The sequence below is a fragment of the Neovison vison genome, chromosome 7, assembly GCF_020171115.1.
Source record: "Neovison vison isolate M4711 chromosome 7, ASM_NN_V1, whole genome shotgun sequence".
NCBI lineage: Eukaryota > Metazoa > Chordata > Mammalia > Carnivora > Mustelidae > Neogale > Neogale vison.
In genome coordinates, this window is record NC_058097.1 from 58416111 (window position 1) to 58440859 (window position 24749).

The window sequence follows — 24749 nt, forward strand, 5'->3', positions numbered from 1 at the left end:
TCCCCCTCTCTCTCTGCCTGCCTCTGCCAGCTTGTGACCTCTGTCAAATAAATAAATAAAATCTTAAAAAAATAGTACCACAAATTATTATAGAATTGCAGGTTAAGTAAGACTATGATACACTTATTTTAACTTAAAAAAAGACAGGCTATGGGCGCCTGGGTGGCTCAGTGGGTTAAAGCCTCTGCCTTCGGCTCAGGTCATGATCTCGGGGTCCTGAGATCAAGCCCCGCATCGGGCTCTCTGCTCGGCGGGGAGCCTGCTTCCTCCTCTCTCTGCCTGCCTCTCTGCCTACTTGTGATCTCTGTCAAATAAATAAATAAAATCTTAAAAAAAAAAATAAAAGAAGAAGAAAAAAAAAAGACAGGCTATACCTATTGTTGACAAAGAGGTGTTCCAAATGGAACACTGATAAAGAGCTGGTGGGAGTATAAAATGGCACATTCACACTGGAAACCAATTTGGCCAATTCTTAAAAGTTAAACATTCAGCTGTGAGCGACACCCCCTTCTCAGGTATTTATGTGTAACCTCCGTTCTGGTAGTAGGTCAGCAAGATAAACACACTGTGTTGTAACACAGCCAATGGAAGACCACTCAGCGATAAAAAGGAATGGACACAACAGGGATAAATCTCAAATTAGTGTAAGAGGATACATTTTGGAGTCCATTTATACAAAAATTGAATGAAAAGCAGCTGTGCAAAAGTAGTCTGTAGGATTCCAAGTATATAGAAAAATTAAAGAAATGCAAATTAGTGTAAAATGACATAAATCACTAGACTCTCCCACATCCACCGCACTCATAAGGCATTTCTCCGCTGCTGCAAACTTGACAGTGTGTAACGAGGCCAGAGCTGTGAGTGAAGATGTCCCCACATTTGCAGTTCTCGTAAGGACTCTCATATCCGTGTGAACTCTCCGTTGTGCAGTGAGACTGGAGTCGTAGCACAGAAACTTCCCACACCTGTTACAGTAAGAAGGCCTTTCTCCATTGTGATCTGCCCGACGTCCAGTGAGCACGGAGCTGCACCTGAAGGCCTTCCTCCGTTGCTGCACTTATCAGGCCTTTCTCCAGTGTGCATTCTCTGGTGTCGAATGAGTGTGAAGCAGTACCTAAAGAATTTCCCACATTGGTTGCACTCATAAGGCCTTTCTCCACTGTGAACTCTCTGATGAATAATGAGTGAGGAGCTGTCCATAAAGAATTTCCCACATTCTCTGCACTCAAAAGCCCTCACTCCAGTGTGGATTTTCTGGTGCTCAGCAAGTTTATGTTTGCGGCTAAAGGCTTTTTTCCACACTCACCACACTTATAAGGCCTCTCTCCAGTGTGGATTTTCTGGTGTTCAACGACTTTGTCTTTGCGGCTGAAGGCTTTCCCGCATTCACTGCACTCATAAGGCTTTTCGCCGCTGTGGATTTTCTGGTGCTCAGCAAGTTTATGCTTGCGGGTGAAAGCTTTCCCACATTCGCTGCACTCATGTGGCCTTTCACCAGTGTGAACTCTCTGGTGTCTAACGAGCGTGGAGCAATTCCTAAAAAATTTTCCACATTCACTACAACCATAAGGTCTTTCTCCTGTGTGGATTTTCTGGTGACCAACAAGTTGGGAAAGTCTAAGGAAACCCTTCCCACATTGGTTGCACTCAGAAGGCCTCAGACTGCTGCGAATACTCTGGTGGTCACCGAGGCCAGGTATCTGTGTAAAGAATCTTCCACATTCCGGGTTCTCATAAAGCCAATCTTCGTCATGGCCTTTCAGGTGCTGACGGGGGTGGGACTTCCGGAGGAAGGCCCTCCCACATTCCCGGTACTCATAAAGCTTTCCTCTGCTGGGGCTTTTCTCACGGTCCACAAATATATGTTTACGGCTAAAGGTTTCCCCACACGGGGTGCACTTACAATAATTCTGCTCATTCAGAAAGGCCTCTCCACCTCCTGTGTCCCAGTATGGCTTTCGTATAACATGAGAAACCTGTGGCTGGAGGAGGCCTGAGCTGGCTGGGATGGCGTTCCCACTATCCCTGCGTATAAAGCTTGTCCCTGTCACGTGACCTCTGCAGTTCTTCACAAACGGAGGCCTCCTCTCACCGCTTCTGGAAAGTTTCTAATTTGTTGCTTTTGGTGCTGCAAATGCTTTCCCCCACAAGTTTGCGGGCCTCGCTCAGGGCGTGTTCCATCATGCTCAGCGCAGCGCAAAAAGTCCTTCCAGAGCAAGCTACACTGCTCCCAAGGCTGGGACTTCTGGGTGGGTGGGCCTGGCTTTGGAGTCCTGACCTGTGACCCTCCTACAGAATCACCTTGCTCTGAAGGGGCCGCCTTGTCCTCGGCTCCGTGCCAGCAACCTGTAAGCAGAGAAATGCTGGCAAAGTGCCAGCTGACTTCAGTGGCAGGAGGTGGCCCCACTGAGGCCACAGGACTGACAGGCTAGGAGGATTCAAGACAGGGAGAGGAAGCCCTGCGGTGCGGAGCTCAGCTTGGCAAGCCCCCGTGACGGGAGAGCCCTGACTCTGGGGAAGGACATGAGGGAGAGGAAGTGCGGGGAGGAGAGGCAGGCTCCCCAACCTCCTCCTCTGCAGGTGACTTTCAACAAGGCCGGAGCTCCTGGGGACCGCTGAGCACTGACACAAGACTGGGTCCTACGCAGAAATGAGTGACTGCAACACAGTGGCTGGTGTTCATAGAGTATTTAAAGATATGTGCGGCCATCACAACACCTCAGGATAGGCCATATGTCAAGTGTACTGCAAAGGGACCAAAGGGAAAGGATGACAGACAGAAGCCACAAAAGCAGGGGAACAGGGAAATGCAGGATTGTAAATGATCGTGGGAAACAGGTAGAAATGAGGTATGACCACTGTCCCTGGAAGCATACAGTGGGGAACCCAGCCCTGACACTACGCCCATTCCCAGCCCCCAGCCCCCAAGCCCCAGGGCCATGTCCAATTGCCACTGATGGAGTAATGGCCACGCTGTCAGGCACCCAGGGCCCCCCCCCACTTCTTCAAGATGAGCACTTCTGTGGGACCTGGAATGGGCCAACCCAGGTGAAACACAGGAAAAGGGAGTGGAAAGCATGCCCCCACAGCGATCCTTCACACAACATCCCACATTCTAAAAGCAAAACAACTTCAAAGGAGGGTCTTGCAGAACCAGCGGTCTGTACAAATAAAGACCACACTGGTGGCTGAAACTGCCGGCACAGGTGTGCCTCAAGGAATGTCAGTGAGGAGGAGGACGGCATCATCACCAGATCGATGATGAGCAAGACCACTGGGATTTCTCAGACAAACTCGGAGAAGTGCACTGGGCTCAGACCCGGCTCCCATAAATGTGGCTGGGAATCCAGGAGGGAAGCAGTGGCTGTGATGTGGGTGGGAATGACAGAGTTACCCCTGGGAAACGGAAAACCAGCGTCCAGCCCAGGACACTGCAGTGGGTGCAAGGGCCTTACCTAGCGATGACAAAAGTGCCAAGGTCTCCAGCATCACACTGTGGTACAGGCTTCTCTGAGCCTCCTCAAGGAGCCCCCTCTCCTCCCGGGAGAAGCGTATGGCCACGTCTGTAAAAACCACAAGCCCCTGCCAAAATGGGGATGGTTCAACCAACGTGCAGCTTCTCCCCCAGGATCTTCAGCACCGCCCCCCACCCCAACTTCCCAATGTGGAAGAGATGCAAGGTCTGGTGGCACCGGGCCTCTCTCTGTCACTGCCACTGATCGCCACATCCAGAATGCGGGAGAACAAGTGGCGAAGGGCACAGAAAGCCGCACCAAGGCTCTGGGGCTGCAGGAAGGGGAGGCGCTCTGCTCTATCAGTAAATGTGGCTCAGGTCCCCCAGGTCTTGCCTGCCAGACAACAAAAGCTAGACTTATCTCTCCTCCATATGCACCACAGCCCAGGACTTGGGGTCAGACACTCCTGTGCTTGTTCGCCCGCGTGTCGCTCTTGCAGCTACGGATCTGGACCCTCCACTTCGGCCACTCAGTGCTGAGGCCCTCCAGCCTGCCCTGCAGGCGACATCACAGCTGCCCAGCACACCGCTGTGTGGGTGGGGTCCGGGAAGTAGTTTGCAAATGGAATCAACAGCCAATGTGGCCCCATCCTGCCCCAGAAACCCAAGTTCCTTAGCACCAGAGACCAGTAGGGTCCCTTTGTGGTTCTCCCCACCTGGCCCTGCCACCTGTGGCACACTCGCCCTCCCAAACCTAACGTCAGTACCGCACAGACTCTTGGTCCTAAGCTACGTTGCCGCCGCACACGCTGTCCTGCAGGCAGTCACAAACAGCCTGTGTTCACCTGACCCACATCCGGAGCCCAGCACACTGACCTCCCCACCACAGGCCTAGCAACGCTGCTGGCCGTTCCATTTTAACCTCAACTCCTCTACCAGCCCGAATGAAATAATCGGGTTTGACCAAGAGCCACCACAACGCTGATGAGTCCAAGAAGAGATAATGAGCCCTGTCCTGAGCTCACCGACATCTGACCACCTTCATGCAGATGCTTCAACACCTACCTCCTACCCTTGACCCCGGGAGCCTTTCAGATTCCACCTGCGCCCCTCAGACGCACACCTCCCCACAACCCCCGTCCCCCACTCTGGTTTCTCGCCTGCCTTTGTGACGTCCACTACCACCACCCAGGCTCCTAAAAAGGATTCAGATCTCGGCCTCCTTCTGCCCCTTCTCACGTGCACAACCTCATGATCCCCCCTCTGAAAACTGAGGCACGGCGACACTTCCGTCCACATTCCAGCCACTGTGCTGTGGCTGTCTGCAATGTGAATGCCTCCCCAAAACTCCAGACCTGTGTGTCCCTTGCCAACTGGGTACCCCTACTCAGGAGTCTCCGGAACATCTGTGACATCGGTGACAAAACCTGACCTCCTATTCCCTCTGAAAAGCCCTGTGACTACTCACTTCCCCATCTCAACTGACAGAACATCCAAACTTCCAGGGAAACCCAAAGGCCTTGGGGCTGTCCCTGACTAGCCCCCCTTCACAACCCAGATGACCTCACTTGCCGCATCACTAACCGTGGGCAACTGTGCAGAAGAACTGTCCAGAAGGCACCAGTCCTCTACCTCCCCAGCCACCAACCCCTGTCCAGCCAACAGCAGGACTCGCCTGCAGTGTCACCAGTTCACTATTCCCACCTTCACTTAGCCTCTCATCCACACTGCAGCTAGACAGAGCCCTTTCAGCTCTGGATGGTATCACCAGGCTCTTCTGCTCCAAACCTTCTCTAGCTCCTACTTCCTTAAGATCAGAGGCCCACGACCCAGTGTTGTGATTGCGGATCTGGTAACTGTGTGCCTCCACCCAGGCACTCCCCTTCCCACCCCATATTCCCACCATACATAGGAGCCTTGAAGTTCCCTGGGCATTGCAACTCTCACCCCATCACCTGAGCAATCCGGAACCTGTGCTCAGGACGCCCTTCCACATCTCACCCCGTCAGTTGCCAGAAATGGGCAACACTTCATAGGATCCAGGGCTCAGTTCAAAACCCTGAGCTTTGGTGAAACCACAGAGACTTTAGGCCCAAGGGAGGAAGAAGTCCAGGTGAACAATCTCAGGATACCACCATTCTTTCTATGGGAGTAGCAAAACCATCAGGGTGACAACTGGGGTGCGTGAAGGTCCGTCACATCCTCCATTCACCCGTACAGGGTCCATAAGCATTTCTGCAAACGCCATGGGAACCTGTGGGAAGAGGAAGGCCATGAGAAAGGTGCAACCATCATAGGATCCTACAGACTGAACTGGACCACCCCTGCCCACGCTGGAGCACAGTCATCTCGGTCTGATCACTAAGCTCTCAACTCCTCTGACTTCCGGGTCGTGTCCTTCGATGCACGTCCTGCAGCTGTGTGACTGCAGAGGGACTGAGCCTCCTGAGCCTCAATTCCTTTCCTGAAAAATGGGGTTAACGGTGGTCCCCACCTCACAGAGCTGATAACAGTATTAAACATGATTAATACACTACTTGGCAGCCACTGTTATCCGTGGGATTAGCAATTCTGTATGTTGTCAGTGCAAATAAAGGGACAGGGTTTTAAAATCATGGGTCTGCACTATTTCTGTTTAAATTTTTCAGAAGATGTGATATATAACATTCTATGGTTGGCAAATACCACAGATAAATTAATTTTGCAATTTTATTAAGTATTGCCATGTTTACCTTATTGAAGGAATTAACTTCTAGTTGCCTCCTCATGTGTACATATAGAGATGACAACTGGTTACCTGATGCCTTAACCGATAAATGTTTCATACATTCACGCACAACACACACTCAGCTGTAGGGAGAGTCTGAGCAGGCAGCTCAGCTACTCTTCCCTTCCCTTCTGCGAACAAGCGCACCTCCTACGTAATCCCCTGAAGGGTGCTCCTAGGACCCCTTTACTGGAGTTCTCCTTCCTTCCTCTGACACTCAGAGGTGGAGGAGAAGACAGTGCCCCTGTCTGGGACCCATTTGCTCCCCAAATATGGCTATTCCTTGGTCTCACAGGGATCAGCTGACCTGCAGGGCTGAGAGTCCATACACCCATCCCCACCCAGGCCAGCAAACTTACAGCCTCCAGGCATGCTTTTCTAGGCACAGACCAGAACACCTTATATGTCAGGTACGCTCCTTCACGGAGCATTAAGGATGCTGAATCCCCTACACGCTCTGTCTCAGCCCTCCTGACATCACAGAGCCCATCAGCGATAACCATCTCAGGACTCGCTCCTTGATCTTGCCTTCAGGCCCTGCTCTGCCGCAGTGCACACTCTCCGCTCGCCTGACAGCTCAGCCCCTCTCGTCCTCCAGCCTGTTACCTCCAAGTACTCATGTGTATGAGTACTGTATCTCCATCCGCGGTATCTCAGCATCGCCCAGTCCAAAACCAAACACAGGATCTCCCGCCTCCTGCTCCCTGGGCTCGCTCCCCACCCTCCACCCTTTAGATGTTCAGGCCAAGAAGCCTGGACATGGCCCTTCGCTCGCTACCTCTACTCACAGGTGTGTGTAATGCGGCCTGAAACCCCGTGGGTTCCGTTGTGGACTCCACGCAGGATCTCATCTCTCCTCCGCTGTCTCCGCTCCGGTCCCCATCCTGCGCTCCCCTGCCTTAAACTTGTGACTCTGTGCAGGGCCCTCTCCCATCCCCGCCCCTTCCGACCTTCCGCGGACCTGGCTGCCCACGCCGCCACTGCAGGCGGCACTCCGCCTTGCCCTCCACTCCCCACACCCGCGAGAGGCCCGCCTCCCCCCACCCCCGGCCCCGACTCAGGAGCACCTGCCGGGCCCTCCCCCGCCACGCCCCACCGCACCAACGGAGCCGGGACTGTACGCCGGGGCGCCCTCTGCTCCCACCCCGCCGGCCCGGCTGCGGGGAGCTGCGCGGGCGCCCCTCCATCCGGCTGCAGCGCTCGGGGCGGGGGGCGGGCGGCTGGGGGGCCGGGGGTCGCAGCACCCACCGAGCCGGCTTCATCGGCGCGGCCTCCGCCAACGACCGGCGGGAAAAGTGAGGCGGGGAGCGGCGGGCGACCGGGCGGAGACAGGAGAGCCTCGCAGCGGCCTCCGCGGCGGGGACAGCGCCTCTCCCCGCGCTTTCCGTGTACTTCAGTCACGACTCTGGTCGCATTAAACCAGGAAAGGTCCCGAGAACAACAGTAGAACCGGACACTACAAGGGCGTCGTCGGAAATCCCGCCCCCGCCCGAAGCGCACGCACGAACACCTTGGTGGGGGGGGCTGTCCCCGCCGCTGTGGCCGCACGGCCTTCTGGGTAATGTAGTTTCCGCGCCGCTACTGCGCAGACGCAGGCCGTAGGTAGTTCCTGCCAGAGGATAAAGGCTCGGCGAAGTACGGAGAGCTCTGAGAAATGGAGTTCCGAGTTCTGCAGGGGGCGGGGCTTTGTTGGTTCTTAAAGGGGCGATAGGCAGGCGTCACAGAAACCTCCCGACACCTTTTGTTCCAGGTTCTGGGAATCGCAGCGTATTTCCAAAAGCCTGCACACAGAAAGGGACACAGCACACCGTGACGTTACTCGCCGCCTCGAGTAGCTCTCAGCTATCTTGTTGCTTGCCAAAGACCGGAATACTGACCCTTTAGAATCTTTTTTACAGGCTCCAATAGTTTCATAAGAAAAACTTCCAAAGGGCCGCCTGGGTGGCTCAGTGGGTTACGCCTCTGCCTTGGGCTCAGGTCATGATCCCAGGGTCGTAGGATCGAGCCCCATATTGGGCTCTCTGCTCAGCGGGGAGCCTGCTTCCACCCCCTCTCCCCCTGCCTCTCTACTTGAGATCTCTCTCTCTCTGTCAAATAAATAAATAAAACTAAAAAAAAGAAAGAAAAGAAAAACTCCCATGGGTGACTGGGTGGCTCAGTCCTTTAAGTGTGGGGCTCTTGATTTCAACTCCGGCCTTGATCTCAGGGTTATGAGATCCAGCCTTGCCTGGAGATCCATGCTCAGCGTACAGAATCTGCTTGAGATTCTCTCCCTTTGGCCCTAACCAACCAGCTAAGTAACTAACTAGATAGGGAGGGAGGGAAGACGGGGAGGGGAGGAGAAGAGGGTGGAAGGGAGGAAGGGCCTCAAGCAGTTAGAAAGGGTGAGGATGCGCCTCTGATTCCCACTGAAAACATTCCTCCTGACTGTGTGGTCAGGTTGGTGTTCCAACCTAGAGAACAATATTTCAATTCACATAATATTTATTACTGAATATCTGAGATATGTCCCATGTCTTTAAAACTCTGAAACCTATCTGAAAAAAAGACTTCTCACATGCCATCTTCTACCCTAACAGTGTATGCCTTCCTGACAACTTGGCCAGGTGCAACAGGAGGACATCCTATCCCTGAGATAAGAGTTGAGTAGCCATAGTCTCATATCTTTGCTGATTAGTGATTATTGTTTCATCTGTAACTGCAGCAACAGTGAATGCACAGAGAGTGGAGATTATCTCTGGAAAAACACTTGTGAAATTGGTATTATTGAATGCTATTAAAAATGTTTTTCCAGGAAAATAGCAAAAATCGTTCTAGAGAAATATATCTGTGACAAGTGGGGGGAGAGTTAAGATCAGTGAAGTCTGAGCAAGAGTCACCGAGTCTAGGGAGTTAGAGAATGAGGCAGAGACTACAACCTTGGCTTCATTCTTGGTTTGGTCCCAAAATGTGACTATTTTTAATACCTGAAAACATCATGCAGTAACGGCCTGTGTAGGGAGAGGAACACACAATACTTACAGAGTTGCCAGAAAGATAAGGAAAAAAGGAAGTTGTTCTGTTGTGTCTTTAGTGATCTGTGAATGGTCAATAAGCACTTACAGAAATTAGAATAATAAATAGTCCCTTTAGAGGAACTCTAGCACATAGCAGCACATTTTGAAAGGGCTCCAGAATAAAAACAAGACAGGACCCACTCTAAATTGTGTCCCTGCAGGTCAAACAGATAATGGCCCACTTCCCAACCAACCACTTACTGACAAAGATACCCTTAGATACTGTAAATAGAAGGAACACTGGGAAAAGGATTGTGCCATCTTATGAAACAAAAACCAAGACAAAGAAAACACCTAAGGCAGGTCAATGAGGGTGTTCTGAGGAAGGAAAAAGTGCCTAATAACCAAGATGAATTAACCGATGGTCATCCTAATCAATTCCTGATAAGAGTGGGTTACTCTTTCTACATTAAAAACTGACACCATGGGGTACCTGGGTAGCTCAGTGGGTTAAAGCCTCTGCCTTCGGCTCAGGTCATGATCCCAGGGTCCTGGGATCGAGCCCTGCATTGGGCCCTCCGCTCAGCAGGGAGCCTGCTTCCACCTCTCTCTCTCTGCCTGCCTCTCTGCCTACTTGTGATCTCTGACTCTCAAATAAATAAAATCTTTAAAAACACACACACACACACAAAAAAAACCCTGACACCATTGCTCAGTCTCTTTCTCAGAATGTAATATATTTAAAATAACAAATACATTTTCTCTATTTCAAGCCTTAATTTTAACACCTGGGCCCCTGACTGAATGATTAGGAGCATTCCTCCTGCTCTGTGATACCAGCCCTGAAAATTTAATAGGGTTTTATTAAACCACATACTACCAAAGATTCTATGTGTAAATGGAGAAACAGGAGAAAATTTTTAGACGTTGAGCTTGATAAAAGTAAAAATGTTAATATAAAAGTCGATGTGGCAGGGCGCCTGGGTGGCTCAGTGGGTTAAGCCGCTGCCTTCGGCTCAGGTCATGATCTCAGGGTCCTGGGATCGAGTCCCGCATCGGGCTCTCTGCTCAGCAGGGAGCCTGCTTCCCTCTCTCTCTCTGCCTGCCTCTCCATCTACTTGTGATTTCTCTCTGTCAAATAAATAAATAAAATCTTAAAAAAAAAAAAAGTCGATGTGGCACAGCAAAAAAAATGATTAGAGATAAATGTACAGCTTTAAACAGCTTATTAAAATGAAGACAGATGTCAATAACTTAAACATCTATGTTAAAAAAAAAAGAAAGAAAATGAGACCAAACTAATCCCAAACCAAGGATAAGAAAGAAAAATGATGGTGGCTCAGTGGGTTGGGCCGCTGCCTTCGGCTCGGGTCATGATCTCGGGGTCCTGGGATCGGGTCCCGCGTCGGGCTCTCTGCTCGGCGGGGAGCCTGCTTCCTCCTCTCTCTCTGCCTGCCTCTCTGCCTACTTGTGATCTCTCTCTGTCAAATAAATAAATAAAATCTTTAAAAAAAAAAAAAAGATTAGGAAAAGAAAACTTACTGAAATTAGAAAACAGAAACACACATGCACACACAAAACTTGATAACTAAACCACACAAAAGCACTACCAGAAAGACAATTACAGGCCAGTATCCCTGACGATCACGCATGGAAAAGACTTCAACAAGATATTAGCAAACCGGGGGCGCCTGGGTGGCTCAGTGGGTTAAAGCCTCTGCCTTCAGCTCAGGTAATGATCCCAGGGTCCTAGGATCGAGCCCCGAATCGGGCTCTCTGCTCAGCAGGGAGCCTGCTTCCTCCTCTCTCTGACTGCCTCTCTGCCTACTTGTAATCTCTGTCTGTCAAATAAATAAATAAAATATTTAAAAAAAATATTAGCAAACTGAATTCAACAATACATTAAAAGGATCATAGACCATGATCAAGCGGGATTTATTCTAGGGATGCAAGGAGGGTTCAACATTAACCAATCAATCAATATGATACACCACATTAACAAAATAAGGTATAAAAACTATATGATCATCTCAATAGGTGCAGAAAAAGCATGTGACAAAATTCAATATCCATTTATGACGAAAACTCTAAAAAAAGGTGAATATAGAAGAAATGTACTTCAATAGAATAAAGGCCATATACGACAAACCCACAGCTAACATCATACTTAACAGTGAAAAGCTGAAAGCTTTTGCTCTAAGATCAGGCACAAGGCAAGGAAGCCAGTCTTGCCACTTTAATTAGATCAGTATTGGAAGTCCTGGCCACAGCAAATGAACAAGAAGAAAGAAAGAAGAGGCATGCAAATTGGAAAGAAGTGAAAGTGTCACTAGTCACAGATGACGACTGCACATATAAAACCTTAAAACCTCCACCCAAAAACTACTGGAACTAATAAATGAATTCAGTAAATTTGCAGGATACATAATCAATATATAGAAATCTGTTGCATTTGCATACACTAATAACAAACTATCTGAAAGAAAAATTAAGAAAATAATCCCATTTACAACTGCATCAAAAAGAATAAAATATCAAGTAATAAATTTAACCAAGGTGAAAAGTCTGTCCTCTAAAAACTACCAAGACTATGATGAAAGAAATTAAAGACAACACAAACAAATGGAAAGATAATCCACACTCATGGATTAGAAAAATTAACATTTAAAATGTCCATACTACCCAAGGCAATCTACAAATTCAATGCAATCTCTACCAAAATACCAATGGTATCTGTCACAGAATAATCCTAAAATTTGCATGAAACCACAAAGGACCCCAAACAGTCAAAGGAATCCTAAGGAAGAAGAACAAAGCTGGGATACCAGGCTCCCAGATTTCAAACTATACTACCTATCTATAGCAATCAAAATAGTCTGGTACTGACACAGCAACAGACACAGAACAACGTGACAGAACAGAAACCCCACAAATAAACCCACATTTACATGGTCAATTAATCTATGACAAAAAGACAAGAATACAGAATGAAGAGCAGATACCATATTGAATAAACAGTGTTGGGAAAACTGGACAGCTACATGAAAAACAATGAAATTGGGTCACTTTATTATACCATATACAAAACTGAACTCAGAATGAGCTAAAGACTTAAATATAAGACCTGGAAGTATAAAATTCCCAGAAAACACAGGCAGTATATTTTTGGGTATATGTTTTTGGATGTCTCCTCAGGTAAGGACAACAAAAGCAAAAACACAAATGGGACACCAAAGGAAAAGCTTCTGCACAGCAAGCAAATGATCAACAACGAAAAGGTGAACCACTGAATGGGAGAAGATACTCACAAAATTACACATCTGATAAGGGGCTAACATAAAAAAATATACGAAGAACTCAGAAATTCAATATAAAAATCTACTCAAAAATAGGCAGAGGACCTGAACATCTTTCCCAAAGACGACTCACAGATGAACAGCAGGCACATAAAAAGTTGTTCAACACCAGCATCAGGGAAATCCAAATCCAAGCCATAATGAGGCGTCACCTCACACTTGTCAGAATAGCCCTTATCAAAAAGATGAGAAGTTGGTATCAGCAAGGATGTGGAGAAAAGGGAACAGTTATGTACCATGGGTGGGAATGTAAATCAGTGCAGCCACTATGGAAAACATATGAAACTATATGAAATGATCTGGAAATCCCACTTCTAGGCATTTATCTGAAGAAAGTGAAGCACCAAGGACACATTCAAAAACATATATCCAAAAAGCCGTATGTGCGCCTATGTCATCACAACATTACAACAGCCACGACATGGAGGCAACTGGGATGTCCAATGATAAGCAGATGGATAAAGGTGTGGTATGTGTGTGGAGTTACATATCTATTTAGTTCTCTCTCTATATAACTATCTATCTACCTAGCGATATATACAGTGGTTTATGACTCAGCTATAAAAAAGAATGAAATACTGCCATTTGAGATGTGGATGGACCCAGACAGTATGATGCTAAGTGAAATAAATCACACAAAGACAAATACCGTACGACTTCACTTACATGTGGAATCTAAAATGCAAAAAAAAAAAAAAAAAAAAAAAAAAGAACAAATGAAACAGAAACAGCCTCACAGATACAGAGAAGGATGGTTGCTCAAGGGAAGGGGGATGGGGGTAGATGAAAAAGCCAAAGAGGACCAAGAGGGACGATCTTCCCATTGTGAAAGAAGGCACAGGGATGTCATGGGCAGAGCAGCTCAGTAATACTGTAACACCACCATTTCTGGTATGCTAACCACTGTGGGGACCATTCTGTCATGTACACGAATACTGAAGCAGGTTGTACACCTGAGACTTATATATTGTATGCCAATCATGCTGCAACTAAAAAAACCATGAACTTAAAAATTAGTTCTTTCAAAAAGATCAACAAAATTGACAAAATGTGAGGTAGGCAAAGAAAACAAGTTAACAAAAACAGGAATAAAGACACTACTCACCCTAAAAAAATAAAAGTATCAAAATGGAATATTAAAAAGTCTTTGTCTTCCCAAATTGGACAATTTGGTTGAAATGGAAAAATTCCTTAAAGGACACCAATTATCCAAAACTGACACAAGTACAAAATCTACTTAGTACTACATTAAGCAAATTTTAACTAAAAATTTATTGAAAGCCTTCCCACAAGAAAATTCTAAGGTCAAGAGCCTTCACTAAGGAAATCTAGCAAATATTTAAGGAAATCCATCACTAATCTTTCAAAGACTCTTCCATCCTTCCAGAAAATAAAGGAGGAAACACTCCCAATTTTTTCTATGAGATCAGGATCCCTCTGATAGCAAAGTCACACAAAGACAGCACAAGAAATCTACAAAACCAGGGGGGCTCAGTGGGTTAAGCCCCTGCCTTCTGCTCAGGTCATGGTCTCAGGGTCCTGGGACGGAGCCCTACATCGGGCTCTCTGGTCAGCGGGGAGCCTGCTTCCCCCACTCTCTCTGCCTGCCTCTCTACTTGTGTTCTCTCTCTGTGTGTGTCAAATAAATAAATAAAATCTTAAAAAAAAAATCTACAAAACTGTTCTCTCTCATCAATACAGATACAAAATACACTAACAAAGTATCAGAAAACTGACTTGGCAACACACACAAAGGAGCATAAATCATGACCAAGTGGGATTTGTCCCAGGAAATGCAAGATTAGTTTTACATCTGAAGATCAACTAATGGGTTATACCATATAATTACCCCCCAACCAAAGCCCACCCCACATCCACAGGATTATTTCAATTGATGGAAAAATCTGGAACAGAGTCTAAGAACAGATCAGCAGAAACAGGCAACTGGCTGTTGACAAAGGAGCAAAGGCAATTCAGTAGAGACAGTTTTTTCACCAAATGGTGCTTGAACTAGTGAACATCTTCATGTTTAAGAAAAAAAAAAAATTGATCTAGGAACACCTGGAAGGCTCAGTAGATTAAGGAGTAAGCACCTGCCTTTGTCACAGGTCATTATCTCAGGGTCCTGGGATTGAGCCCGACATCAGATGCCCTGCTCATCGGAGAGTCCGCTTCTACTCTACTCCTCTCCTGGCTTGTGTATTCTCTCTCAGATAAATAAAATCTTTTTTTTTTTAAATATTTTTTATTTATTTATTTGACAGACAGAGATTACAAGTAGTCAGAGAGGCAGGCGGAGAGAGAGGAGAAAGCAGGCTCCCTGGTGAGCAGAGAGCCCAACACGAGGCTCGATCCCAGGACCCTGGGATCACAACCTGAGCTGAAGGCAGAGGCTTTACCCCACTGAGCCACCCTGGCGCCCCAAATCTTTTTAAAATTATGATCTAGATATAGAATTTTTTTTTAATTTTTTTTAATTAATTTATTTTTTTTTAAGATTTTATTTATTTATTTGACAGAGAGAGATCACAAGTAGGCAGAGAGGCAGGCAGAGAGAGAGAGAGGAGGAAGCAGGCTCCCTGCTGAGCAGAGAGCCCGATGCGGGACTCGATCCCAGGACCCTGAGATCATGACCTGAGCCGAAGGCAGCGGCTCAACCCACTGAGCCTCCCAGGCGCCCCAAGATATAGAATTTTTTTTAAAAGATTTTATTTATTTGACAGAGAGAGATCACAAGTAGGTAGAGAGGAAGGCGGAGAGAGAGTAAGGGAAGCAGGCTCCCTGCTGAGCCGAGAGCCCGATGCGGGACTCGATCCCAGGACCCTGAGATCATGACCTGAGCCGAAGGCAACGGCTTAACCCACTGAGCCACCCAGGCACCCCAATTATGATCTAGATATAGAATTTATACTTGCACAAATATTTTCTCAAAATGGATAACAGACCTAAATGCAAAACACAAAACTACAGAACACCGAGATGGTAACATTGAACAAAATGCAGGTGACCTTGGATTTGGCAATGCTTTATATACAACACCAAATACAATCCTTGAGAAAAACTGGGTGATTTGAACTTGACTAAAATTAAAATTCTGCTCTGCAAAAGACAGTTTGATATGAAATATGAATACAAAAATGATACTCACTTGCCGTTAGGGAATTTCAAATTAAAGCAACAATGACCTACCATTACACACCTATCACAATGGCCGAATTCCAAAACACTGACACCAACCAAATGCTGATGCGGATGGGGAGCAACAGAAACTCTCATTCACTGCTGGTGGGAATGCGAAATGTACCGCCACTGTGCAAGACAGTTTCTTACAGGGGCACCAGGGTGGCTCAGTTGGTTAAGCATCTGCCTTCGGCTCAGGTCAGGAAGCCAGGGTCCTGGAGTCAAGACCACATCAGGCTTCCTGCTCAGTGGGGGGTCTGCTTCTCCCTCTGCCCTTCCCCCCACTGTGCGCTCTCTCTCAAATAAATAAAATCTTTAAAAAAAAAAAGTTTCTTACAAATCTAAACATACTCTTATTACATAATCCAGTAAATCACACTCCTTGGCTAGAACCCAAGAGATGAAAACTTAAATCAACACAAAACCTACACACAATGTACACTGCAGGTTTACTCCTAAGTGCCAAACTTGGAAGCAGCCAGGATGTCCCTCAGTGGGTGAAAAGAGAGACAACCTGGCACATTCATATAGCGACATGTTATCAAGTGGTAACTTGCACAGAGATCTTCAGAGCAGCTTTCTTTGGAACAGTCCCACACCGGGAACAACCCAAGCATCCACTGACAGCTGAATGGACGAGAAACAGGGGTGGCCTTTGCATATAACGGAGAAACCCTCCACAGCACAAGTGAACGACCTACGGAGACAGGCGATGAGACGCAGTAATCTCTAAACTGCTATGGATGGTGAGAAGGGCTACAGCCCCCACTCCCCCCAGTGTATATACTGAATGATTCTGTCCACACAAAAATTCTAGAAAATGCTTGTTGTTCATGAATTATGGGAAAGGGTATTAGAAAGACTGAGATAAAAGGATTATAAAGGGACACAAGGAAGCTTCTGGTTGTGTCGAATACATTCATTATATTCACTGTGGTTATGGTTTCACAGGCATATACACATGCTGAAACATGGCACATTTCACATTTTCATGTGTGCAGTTCATTTCATGTCAATCACACTGCAATGATGTTTTTGAGAACTAAGTATTGCCCATCAAGTCCCTATTTACCATCGCTCTTAGAAAGTCCCATCTGCCAGCTGTCTTGGTTCTCCCACATCCCTCTCCCAATTTAGGAGGATGAACCCCGCCTGAATGTCAGCAAAAACCAGAGAGCAACGCAATCCACGTCCTCTCCGGTCACTAGCAATTCTAGCCGGGTCAGAGAAGCCCTACCCTTGGATCTCTCTTTTGTCCATGCTGAGGTTTCTGACTGTGTAGTGATGGCCACAACACCAACAGCCCAGGCAGATACAGGAATCCACAAACCTTTAAACACTGAGAGTGGTCCTGGCCACAGGAGATACAGATGTCTGAGGGTCCAGAGAATTTCTACATTCTCATCCCACAAAAATCACAGGGACATCTGCAGATGCCTCTGCTAGAAGAGACACTTAGCCTCTCATTGGCCACATTCAGCCCCACTCCACTATCTCAGTGTTTCTGTACCAATTATGAGCCCCGCCTTGCCCTGTGGGCCTTCCAGTCAGTGACACTTGCCTAGGGGATTCTGAACATCAGGGACTGGCTCCTATGCAGATCTAGGAGACAGAAATCCCTCAGAAGTGCTGGGGAATATGGGACATTCCCTAGGAACAAGAGACCCAATTCATGTTTCCAGAAGCACTGGAGATCTTCACATCAACTATGCCCTCCTCAGAAATGAACTCTGGACTCCCAGGAAATCTTGCCTTCCAGACCATATACTGAGGCACACAAAGTGCTTTGCTTTTTTCTAGCAAGCCTTGAGCACAATACAAATTAGGCTAGCTAGACTGAGAGCTGTTCTCTGCCATCCTGCTAACCCTTCTGAGGCACATGAAGTTGGTGCAGACAAGAGGTGCTCTTCCCTTCACGGTGGAAGAACCCAACTTTTTCTTAATCCACTACACACAGCAAACAGACCCCACCACACACACAACGGTAAAGACTGCCACAGCAGGCCTGTGTCACTGCACAGATCAGACCAGCATGAGGCAAGCAGTTCTAAAGTTGAGTGACTTAGAAGAAGACAAATGAGTTTGTGGTGGTTATATTTACAGTCAACCTTGTTCATGAAGAGAAATCTTGTCTGGAAATCCCAGCAGACTCCAGTTCAGATCCTTCTGGCCAGAGCAGGATCATGTCCACTCAGAATCCAGTTATGGAGGAGGAAGTGAGGGCCTCACTGGGCTCAGAACACTCATGATTCCCTCCAGAGAACAGGAGTGACTGACAACACACTGTGGGACCTTGGACAGCTGGGAGCAATTAGATGGCTTCTGCCACAGGCACTGGTGGTGACAGAACTCTGTCAAGAGCCCTGGATGGTTCAGAAAGTGCAAAGCACCTCATGAAAGCTTCCCATCTATGCAGTCCTGACTGGGACTGTCCCCATGATACCTGTACGAATGGACGAGGCTCACCTGCTGGCTGCTGGTTCCCTCACAAAGGGTACTTGCAGATATTTTCTCTGGTGTGAATTCTGTCAGGTTGAACAAGGAGATGGAACATTTTCTACATTCATAAGGCCTTTCTCTATTGTGAGCTTTCTGGAACTAAACAAGTTTAAGAGATGTAGCTAAAGGACCACCAAAACTGCCACACTCATAAGACTTTTCTCCAGTGTGAACTTTCTGGTGCCGAACAAGATGGGAACTTCTACTGTAGGCTTTCCCACATTCGCTGCACACGTATGGCTTTTCCCCAGTGTGAACCCGCTGATGTAGAATGAGGCTAGAGTTTCGGCTAAAGAACTTCCCACATTCGCTGCATTCATAAGGTCTTGCTCCAGTGTGAACCTTCTTGTGCTGAACAAGGTGGGAGCTACTAATGTAGGCTTTCCCACATTCACTGCACACATAAGGCCTTGCGCCAGTGTGAACTCTCTGGTGTAGAATGAGGCTGGAATTGTGGCTAAAGCATTTTCCGCATTCACTGCACTCATAAGGCTTCGCTCCAGTGTGAATTCTCTGGTGTACAATAAGGTTGGAGCTATGGCTAAAAAATTTCCCACATTCACCACACTCATAAGGCCTTTCTCCAGTGTGGATTTTCTGGTGTTGCACAAGAGTGTCTTTACGGCTGAAGGCTTTCCCACACTCGCTGCACTCATAAGGCCTTGCACCGGTGTGAATTATCTGGTGCTGAACAAGAGTGTCTTTGCAGCTGAAAGCTTTCCCACATTTGCTGCACACGTAAGACCTTGCTCCTGTGTGCACCCTACGATGTTTAATGAGGCTCGAGTTATGGCTAAAGAACTTTCCACATTCAATGCACTCGTAAGGCCTTGCTCCAGTGTGAATCCGCCAGTGCTCAATAAGGTGGGAGCTCTGGCTAAAGAATTTCCCACATTCGCTGCACTCATAAGGTCTCTCTCCCGTGTGAAATCTCTGGTGCTGCACAAGTGTGTCTTTGCGGCTGAAGGCTTTTCCACACTCACTGCACTTATAAGGCCTTTCGCCAGTGTGAATTCTCTGGTGTTGAACAAGGTGGGAACTTCTGCTGTAGGCCTTTCCACACTCACTGCAGTCGTAAGACCTTTCTCCAGTGTGAACTCTCTGGTGCTGAACAAGTGTGTCTTTCCGACTGAAGGCTTTCCCGCACTCACTGCATGTGTAATGTCTTTTTCCAGCGTGAAATTTCTGGTGCATTTTTAAGTGAGACGAGTGAACGAAACCCTTCCCACACTCTTTACACACATGTGATATTTCTCCACTGTGAACTTTCCTGTGATTAATAAGTGCTGATTTCTCCTTGGAGAGATTCCCAGACGGTTGGCATCTACAGGGTCTTACTTCAGTATGAATTAGCTGGTTGTCACGGAGAGTAAAGGTATTCAGGAAGCTCTTCGCACTGTCAGTGCAACTGAAAAGCACCAGTCCATCCTGGTCTCCCTGGTGTGGGCCAAGACTGGTGCTGTGTGGGAAAGTTGCCATGAACTTGGTCCTGTTGTGTGGAATCATCCCACTGCCAGCGGTCTGGCAATGGAAGAGATCAGAGCTGTCCAGCAAGTCCATCCCTTCCTCCTTGCAAGTAAGGGGTCTCCATAACATGTGGGCTGCACAGTTCTTCCCGTGTGAGGCCCCACCAGCATCCGCTCTGAAGAGATCCTCTTCACTGTATCGCTTGTGGTGCTGGTGAAAGTCTGCACTGAATGAGAATCCTCTCTCACATGGGCCACGTGCGTACAGTCTCTGCAAGGGCTGTGATCCCTGGTGTTGAGCCAAGTGCAAGATGTCTTTTAAGAGTGGGTCACCCACCTCACATGGGTGGGCTTTCTGGATAAATGCACCCGACTCGGGAGTCCCGAGCTGCGACACTCCCACAGAAATGCTCCGCTCAGAAAGAGTCTCCTCATTATCTGTTTCACGCCAACAACCTGAAAGCAAGAAGATGCTGGTGAGGTACACACTGACTTTAGTGGACAGCAGCAGCCCCCTCACTTACGTGTATGTGAAATGCCAAAGAATGAGAGCACTGGCTTTCTGGTGGGACCAGGGAGCCAGGATCAGGGTGAGGAAAGGCCCACTGGAAGTACCAGGCCTCTGAAGGTCACAGTAAGGAGAATAGGTGGGTAGAGACAACGGTAGTACTGCACACAGCACACAGAGGAGGGGAGTCCGGCTCACTCCTCCAGGGAGTAGGGCCTTGGCTGCCAGTGCCAGCTGAGCTCTGCGCAGAAAGACATGTCCAGGCCAGGAAAATCTGACTGTGAATAAGCAGCTGGTTCTTAAGGACTATGTAAGGATCACTGTACAACTCCTTGCACATTGAAGTAGCTGGCGCTGCAGAGCAGAGAAGAACGAATGAGACACAGAAGACAGAGAAGGGAGGAAAGAGTCAAGAGATGGAAGACAGAAGAGAATTACAAGTGGACAAAGTGCCAAGAATGGGGAAGGAAAGGCAGAAATGGAATACCGCTATAGGCCTTGGCAAAACAAAACAAAACAAAACAACAACAAAAAACCATCAGTGAACACAAAGTAGGCTGAACGTATGATCTGAACCCAGTACTAATGCGCCACTCCTCCAGCTCCCATTCTGCTGGGCCAGGCCCCTCTGGGTCTCTCTCCCTGCAGCTGGAGTGATGTCAGACACAGAGGGCTTTCTGCCCCTCTCCAACTGGGCCACTACATAGGATGTAAAGTTGTCAAGAAAACACAGGGCAGATGAATGGCCCAGGAAGACCCCCCACACAGAGAAGAAAATTCAGTGTTAAAGAACAGAACCTCGAAGCAGAACAGCCCGAGACATTCATGAGCAATGACCATGACAGCTTCTGTAACTCCTGGAGTGCTCAGGCCACAGGAATGTCGACTACGTGACAAGGGCCAGCAGCTGGGACACCGAGGCACCATGGATCCAGACAGTTACGTGGCCAGGCAGTGCATAAGCCACGCCGAACCTGTTGAACAGACTGAAAATGCCGCGAGCCCCGAACCCACTCCTGCCAGACTTTGGGCAGAAAGTGCTGGATCTGCTCTGCAAGCGAGGGGACACTGCACACATCCCAGCCCTGGCATGCACAGCCCTGGCACCCACAGCCCTCCCTACTCTGGGAACCAAAGAAGGGAGGGAGAAGAGTCACTGAGTTGGCTCTAGGGAACAGGGAATAACCAAACCGGGGGACACTGGGGGGAACAAGAGGACCCGTGGAAGGCAGCCTCTAAGATGGCCCCGAGAATGTCCACTTCCCGCTCAGCTGCCCTTGTGCAAGCCTCATCCTCTGCCTGTAGGCAGGACTGCCTGACCCATCTCTTAGGACAATGGGATGTCACTTTCAAGGTCAGGTTAGAAAAAGGTCAGATTCCTGGGGCACCTGGGTGGCTCAGTGGGTTAAAGCCTCTGCTTTTGGCTCAGGTCATGATCCCAGGGTTCTGGGATCGAGTCCCGCATCGGGCTCCCTGCTCAGCGGGGAGCCTGCTTCCTCCTCTCTCTCTCTGCCTGCCTCTCTGCCTACTTGTGATCTCTGTCAAATGAATAAATAAAATCTTTAAAAAAAAAAAAAAGAGAAAAAGAAAAAGGTGAGATTCCATTCTGGGCATTCGCTCTGACTCACTAGTTCAGAGGGAAGGCAACCTCCCTGTTAGGAGCTATACTACAGAAAGGCCAACATGACAAGGAACTTAGGCCACTGGCCAAGCCAGAGAGGAACTAATTCCCACAGTGCAACAAAACACAAGAAACTAAATCTTGCAAACAACCACATGACTGGATTTGTAAGTGGATTCTTCTTGACTGGCCTTCAGATGAGAACAGAGCCCTGGCTGACAGCTTGACTGAAATGGCATGAGTCTAGCAAAAAGTGCCCAGGTAAGTTGTGACCAGGTTCCCGATACTCAAACAATGAATGTTTACTGTTTTAAGCCAGTAAATTTCGGGGTAATTTGCCATATACCAATAGACAAAGCAGGGACTTACCCAGCGAGGCCACAAGTGTGAAGTTCTCCAGCATCACATCACGATACAGGAGTCTCTGGGCTTCCTCAAGGAGCTCCCACTCCTCCCGGGAGAAGTACACGAACACATCCTCGAAGGTCACACAGCCCTGTCACAAGGGGGGACAGTTGAGCCCACAGGCAGCAGGGGCCCCCAGTGGATCTACTCACACAACCACCCCCGGTGCCTCTCCTCTTGGCCTCCCACCTCACACGAGATAGCAGGTTTTGGTGCCACCAGTGCCTGCTCTCCCCTCCTGTCTGATCACTGCAAGCCACCCAGAGCCAGGCAGGTGGGCAGACAGACACCGTGTAAGATGTGGGTCTGCCAGGAAGGGCACCAACTCTCTGGCTAGCCAGTTCTCCTGCTGTCCTCCAGACCATGCCTCCCAGACACAACCTTGAGGCCATCTGTTCACACTTCTCCCAACACGTACACCATTCTTTGAACCACTCCTTCTTCCCAGCTGGAACCGCCATCACAACCACCAGTCTTCCGGCCCACAACATATGCACCTACAGGGCACAACCCCGGGGAGAGTGCTCTTGTATCTTTGTTACAGGCACCACTGTCACCCAGCGCCTAAGCAAGAGACCCAGTCCTTGGTCCCAAGTTTCAACTTTCTTGTTATTAACTGCACTGCTGCCACGACCTAGAGATACTCCCTCCTAAATGTAATTCACAGCTCCACCCCCTTCCACATACTGGCCACCACCTTTGCAGCTTCTGCAACCAGTACCTCTGCCAGTATGAAAAACCTGCATCCAGCCCAATGTGTCAACTAAGGAATTTCTGGGACTTTTCAAACTAAACATGAGAAAAACCCACCTCCCAACAGAACCCCAGACAATTACTCCTGCTCCCAGCTTCCCTATCTCAGGTGATGACATTTCCATCACTCAACCAGTAAGGAAAACAAAACAAAACAAAACAGACAACCCCCCCCAGGGTCACCCACAACTCATCCCTTTCTCTCATTCACCCTTCACACCGATACAAAATCCACCAACGTGTCTCCCCTCCTCAGCCACCTCTCTGGGCCAGTCACCATCAACACTCACAGACTATTGCGGCAGGTGCCCCCTCACACCCACGGCTCTGTTCTCAGCCAGAGAGTAGCTGAAGGAGATCCATTAAAATCTGAGTCAGGTCACCTCTCTCTACTGCTCCAAATCTCCCATGCCTTTCAGCACCCTCAGAATGAGGCCCAGCTCCTCAGCCTGCCATGCCTGCCTGCCTGCCTTCTGACCCTACTCAAGATCTGACCCTCAAGATCTGCAGTTCCTTGAGGACACCCAACTCAATCTTACCTCCCAGGATTTGCACAACGCTGTTCCCGGCCCAATACGCCCCTCGGTCCTCATCCAACTGGCTGCCAGAAGTAGGAACCTCTCTACATAACACTCAGCCGGGATTCAGATCGCTGGGCTAGAAATGACCACCCCCCACCCCCACACCCCCAGCTTCGGGTGCCCAGACGCCAATGCAGACAGAGGCAAAAGTAAAGAGTCCGGGAGTATCACTATGTCTCATCAGAACGCCTAATGGGCCCTACTTTAAAAGTAGATACTAAACTCCTACACTTCCCTAAGCTCCACTGCCCCCACTCTGGTCCACCCACCATTTAAAACTCACCCGGTCTACTGAGGTAAGCTCCACTCTGGTCTTCCTGCCCAGACCAATGTCCCCCCACTTTCCACTCTGCAGCCAGACGGAGTCTGTTAACACCTGAGCCAGGCCACCTCCGTCTTTGTTCCGAATCTTCCATGGCTCCCACTACCATCAGAACACAAGCCGAGCTCCTCCGGCGGCCATTCCAGGCCCGACGCCTGACCACCCGCTGTGTGTCCTCACCAGATGTCACAGGGACCTCCGGTTCCTGGGACACTCCGAATTCATCTCCACCCCAAATATTTGTGCCAGCTGGCTCCTGCACCTTGGAAACCCTTGCACAACTCACCCCATCCACGCGGGCACCAGGGACCCCGCCACATACCTGCCGGAAGTGACCGCCCTTCGCCGCCTTCACGCTCGACAGCAGGAAGCGCTGAGGGCAAAGCGAGGAGGGTCCTTGAACACGCCACCCCCTACATCCGAGTCGGTGAGGGCCTGAGGAACCCTCTGCTCACCTGAGCCCCGTCCATCAGCGCCAGGGCCGCCACCGGATCCCGCTAACAGAACCGGGTCGTGAGAAGCGGGCAAACCGAGCAGGCCCTGAGGGCTCAGCCAGAACCCCGGAGGTCCACTAGGCAGGGAGACCTCGGGCCGCCCTCCGAGCCCGTCGCCCCTGAGTGAAGGTGCGCACAGGCTTAGGGCGCCGCGGCCGGGGGCGTACGGGGACAGAGCACGGACGCGAAGGCCTCGGGAAGGGCGCAGCTCCAGGGGACACTTGCGCGCAAGGCAGCGGGCCCCACGACGGCGCTCATGGAGGGCAACAAAGGCACGTATTATCGTCCTTCCTTCCTCGGTTCCGAAGAGCCGCGTGGGAAGCGGACCCGCTGGGGTCCCGGAGCCT

The 24749-nt window shown here is 48.9% G+C and overlaps 2 protein-coding genes across 5 annotated transcripts; both read right to left on the reverse strand.

The window, feature by feature from the left end:
* Positions 1 to 1148: 1148 nt before the first annotated feature.
* On the reverse strand, positions 1149 to 4930 carry LOC122913391 (zinc finger protein 547-like). Its single transcript, XM_044260133.1, is given in 4 exon segments — positions 1149 to 2110; positions 2113 to 2346; positions 3456 to 3631; positions 4923 to 4930. Coding segments are annotated over 4 exon segments (1293 nt in total). The 3' UTR covers positions 1149 to 1235.
* A 759-nt stretch (positions 4931 to 5689) lies between these two features.
* ZNF304 (zinc finger protein 304) lies at positions 5690 to 24749 on the reverse strand. 4 transcript variants are annotated; one of them, XR_006385554.1, is made up of 4 exons: positions 24364 to 24749; positions 22217 to 22343; positions 18220 to 20174; positions 5690 to 5708 (listed from the first exon to the last, which is right to left on the reverse strand). XR_006385554.1 is itself a non-coding variant. In XM_044257498.1 (3 exons), the coding sequence occupies exons 1-3, from the start codon at positions 24376 to 24378 to the stop codon at positions 18352 to 18354; spliced, it is 1965 nt and encodes a 654-aa protein (XP_044113433.1). In that variant the 5' UTR covers positions 24379 to 24749; the 3' UTR covers positions 16048 to 18351. The 4 variants fall into 4 exon arrangements, 1 of the variants encoding a protein (XP_044113433.1); XR_006385553.1 differs by lacking the exon at positions 5690 to 5708 and adding an exon at positions 7892 to 8002; XR_006385552.1 differs by lacking the exon at positions 5690 to 5708 and adding an exon at positions 7892 to 8002 and having other exon boundaries at positions 17862 to 20174.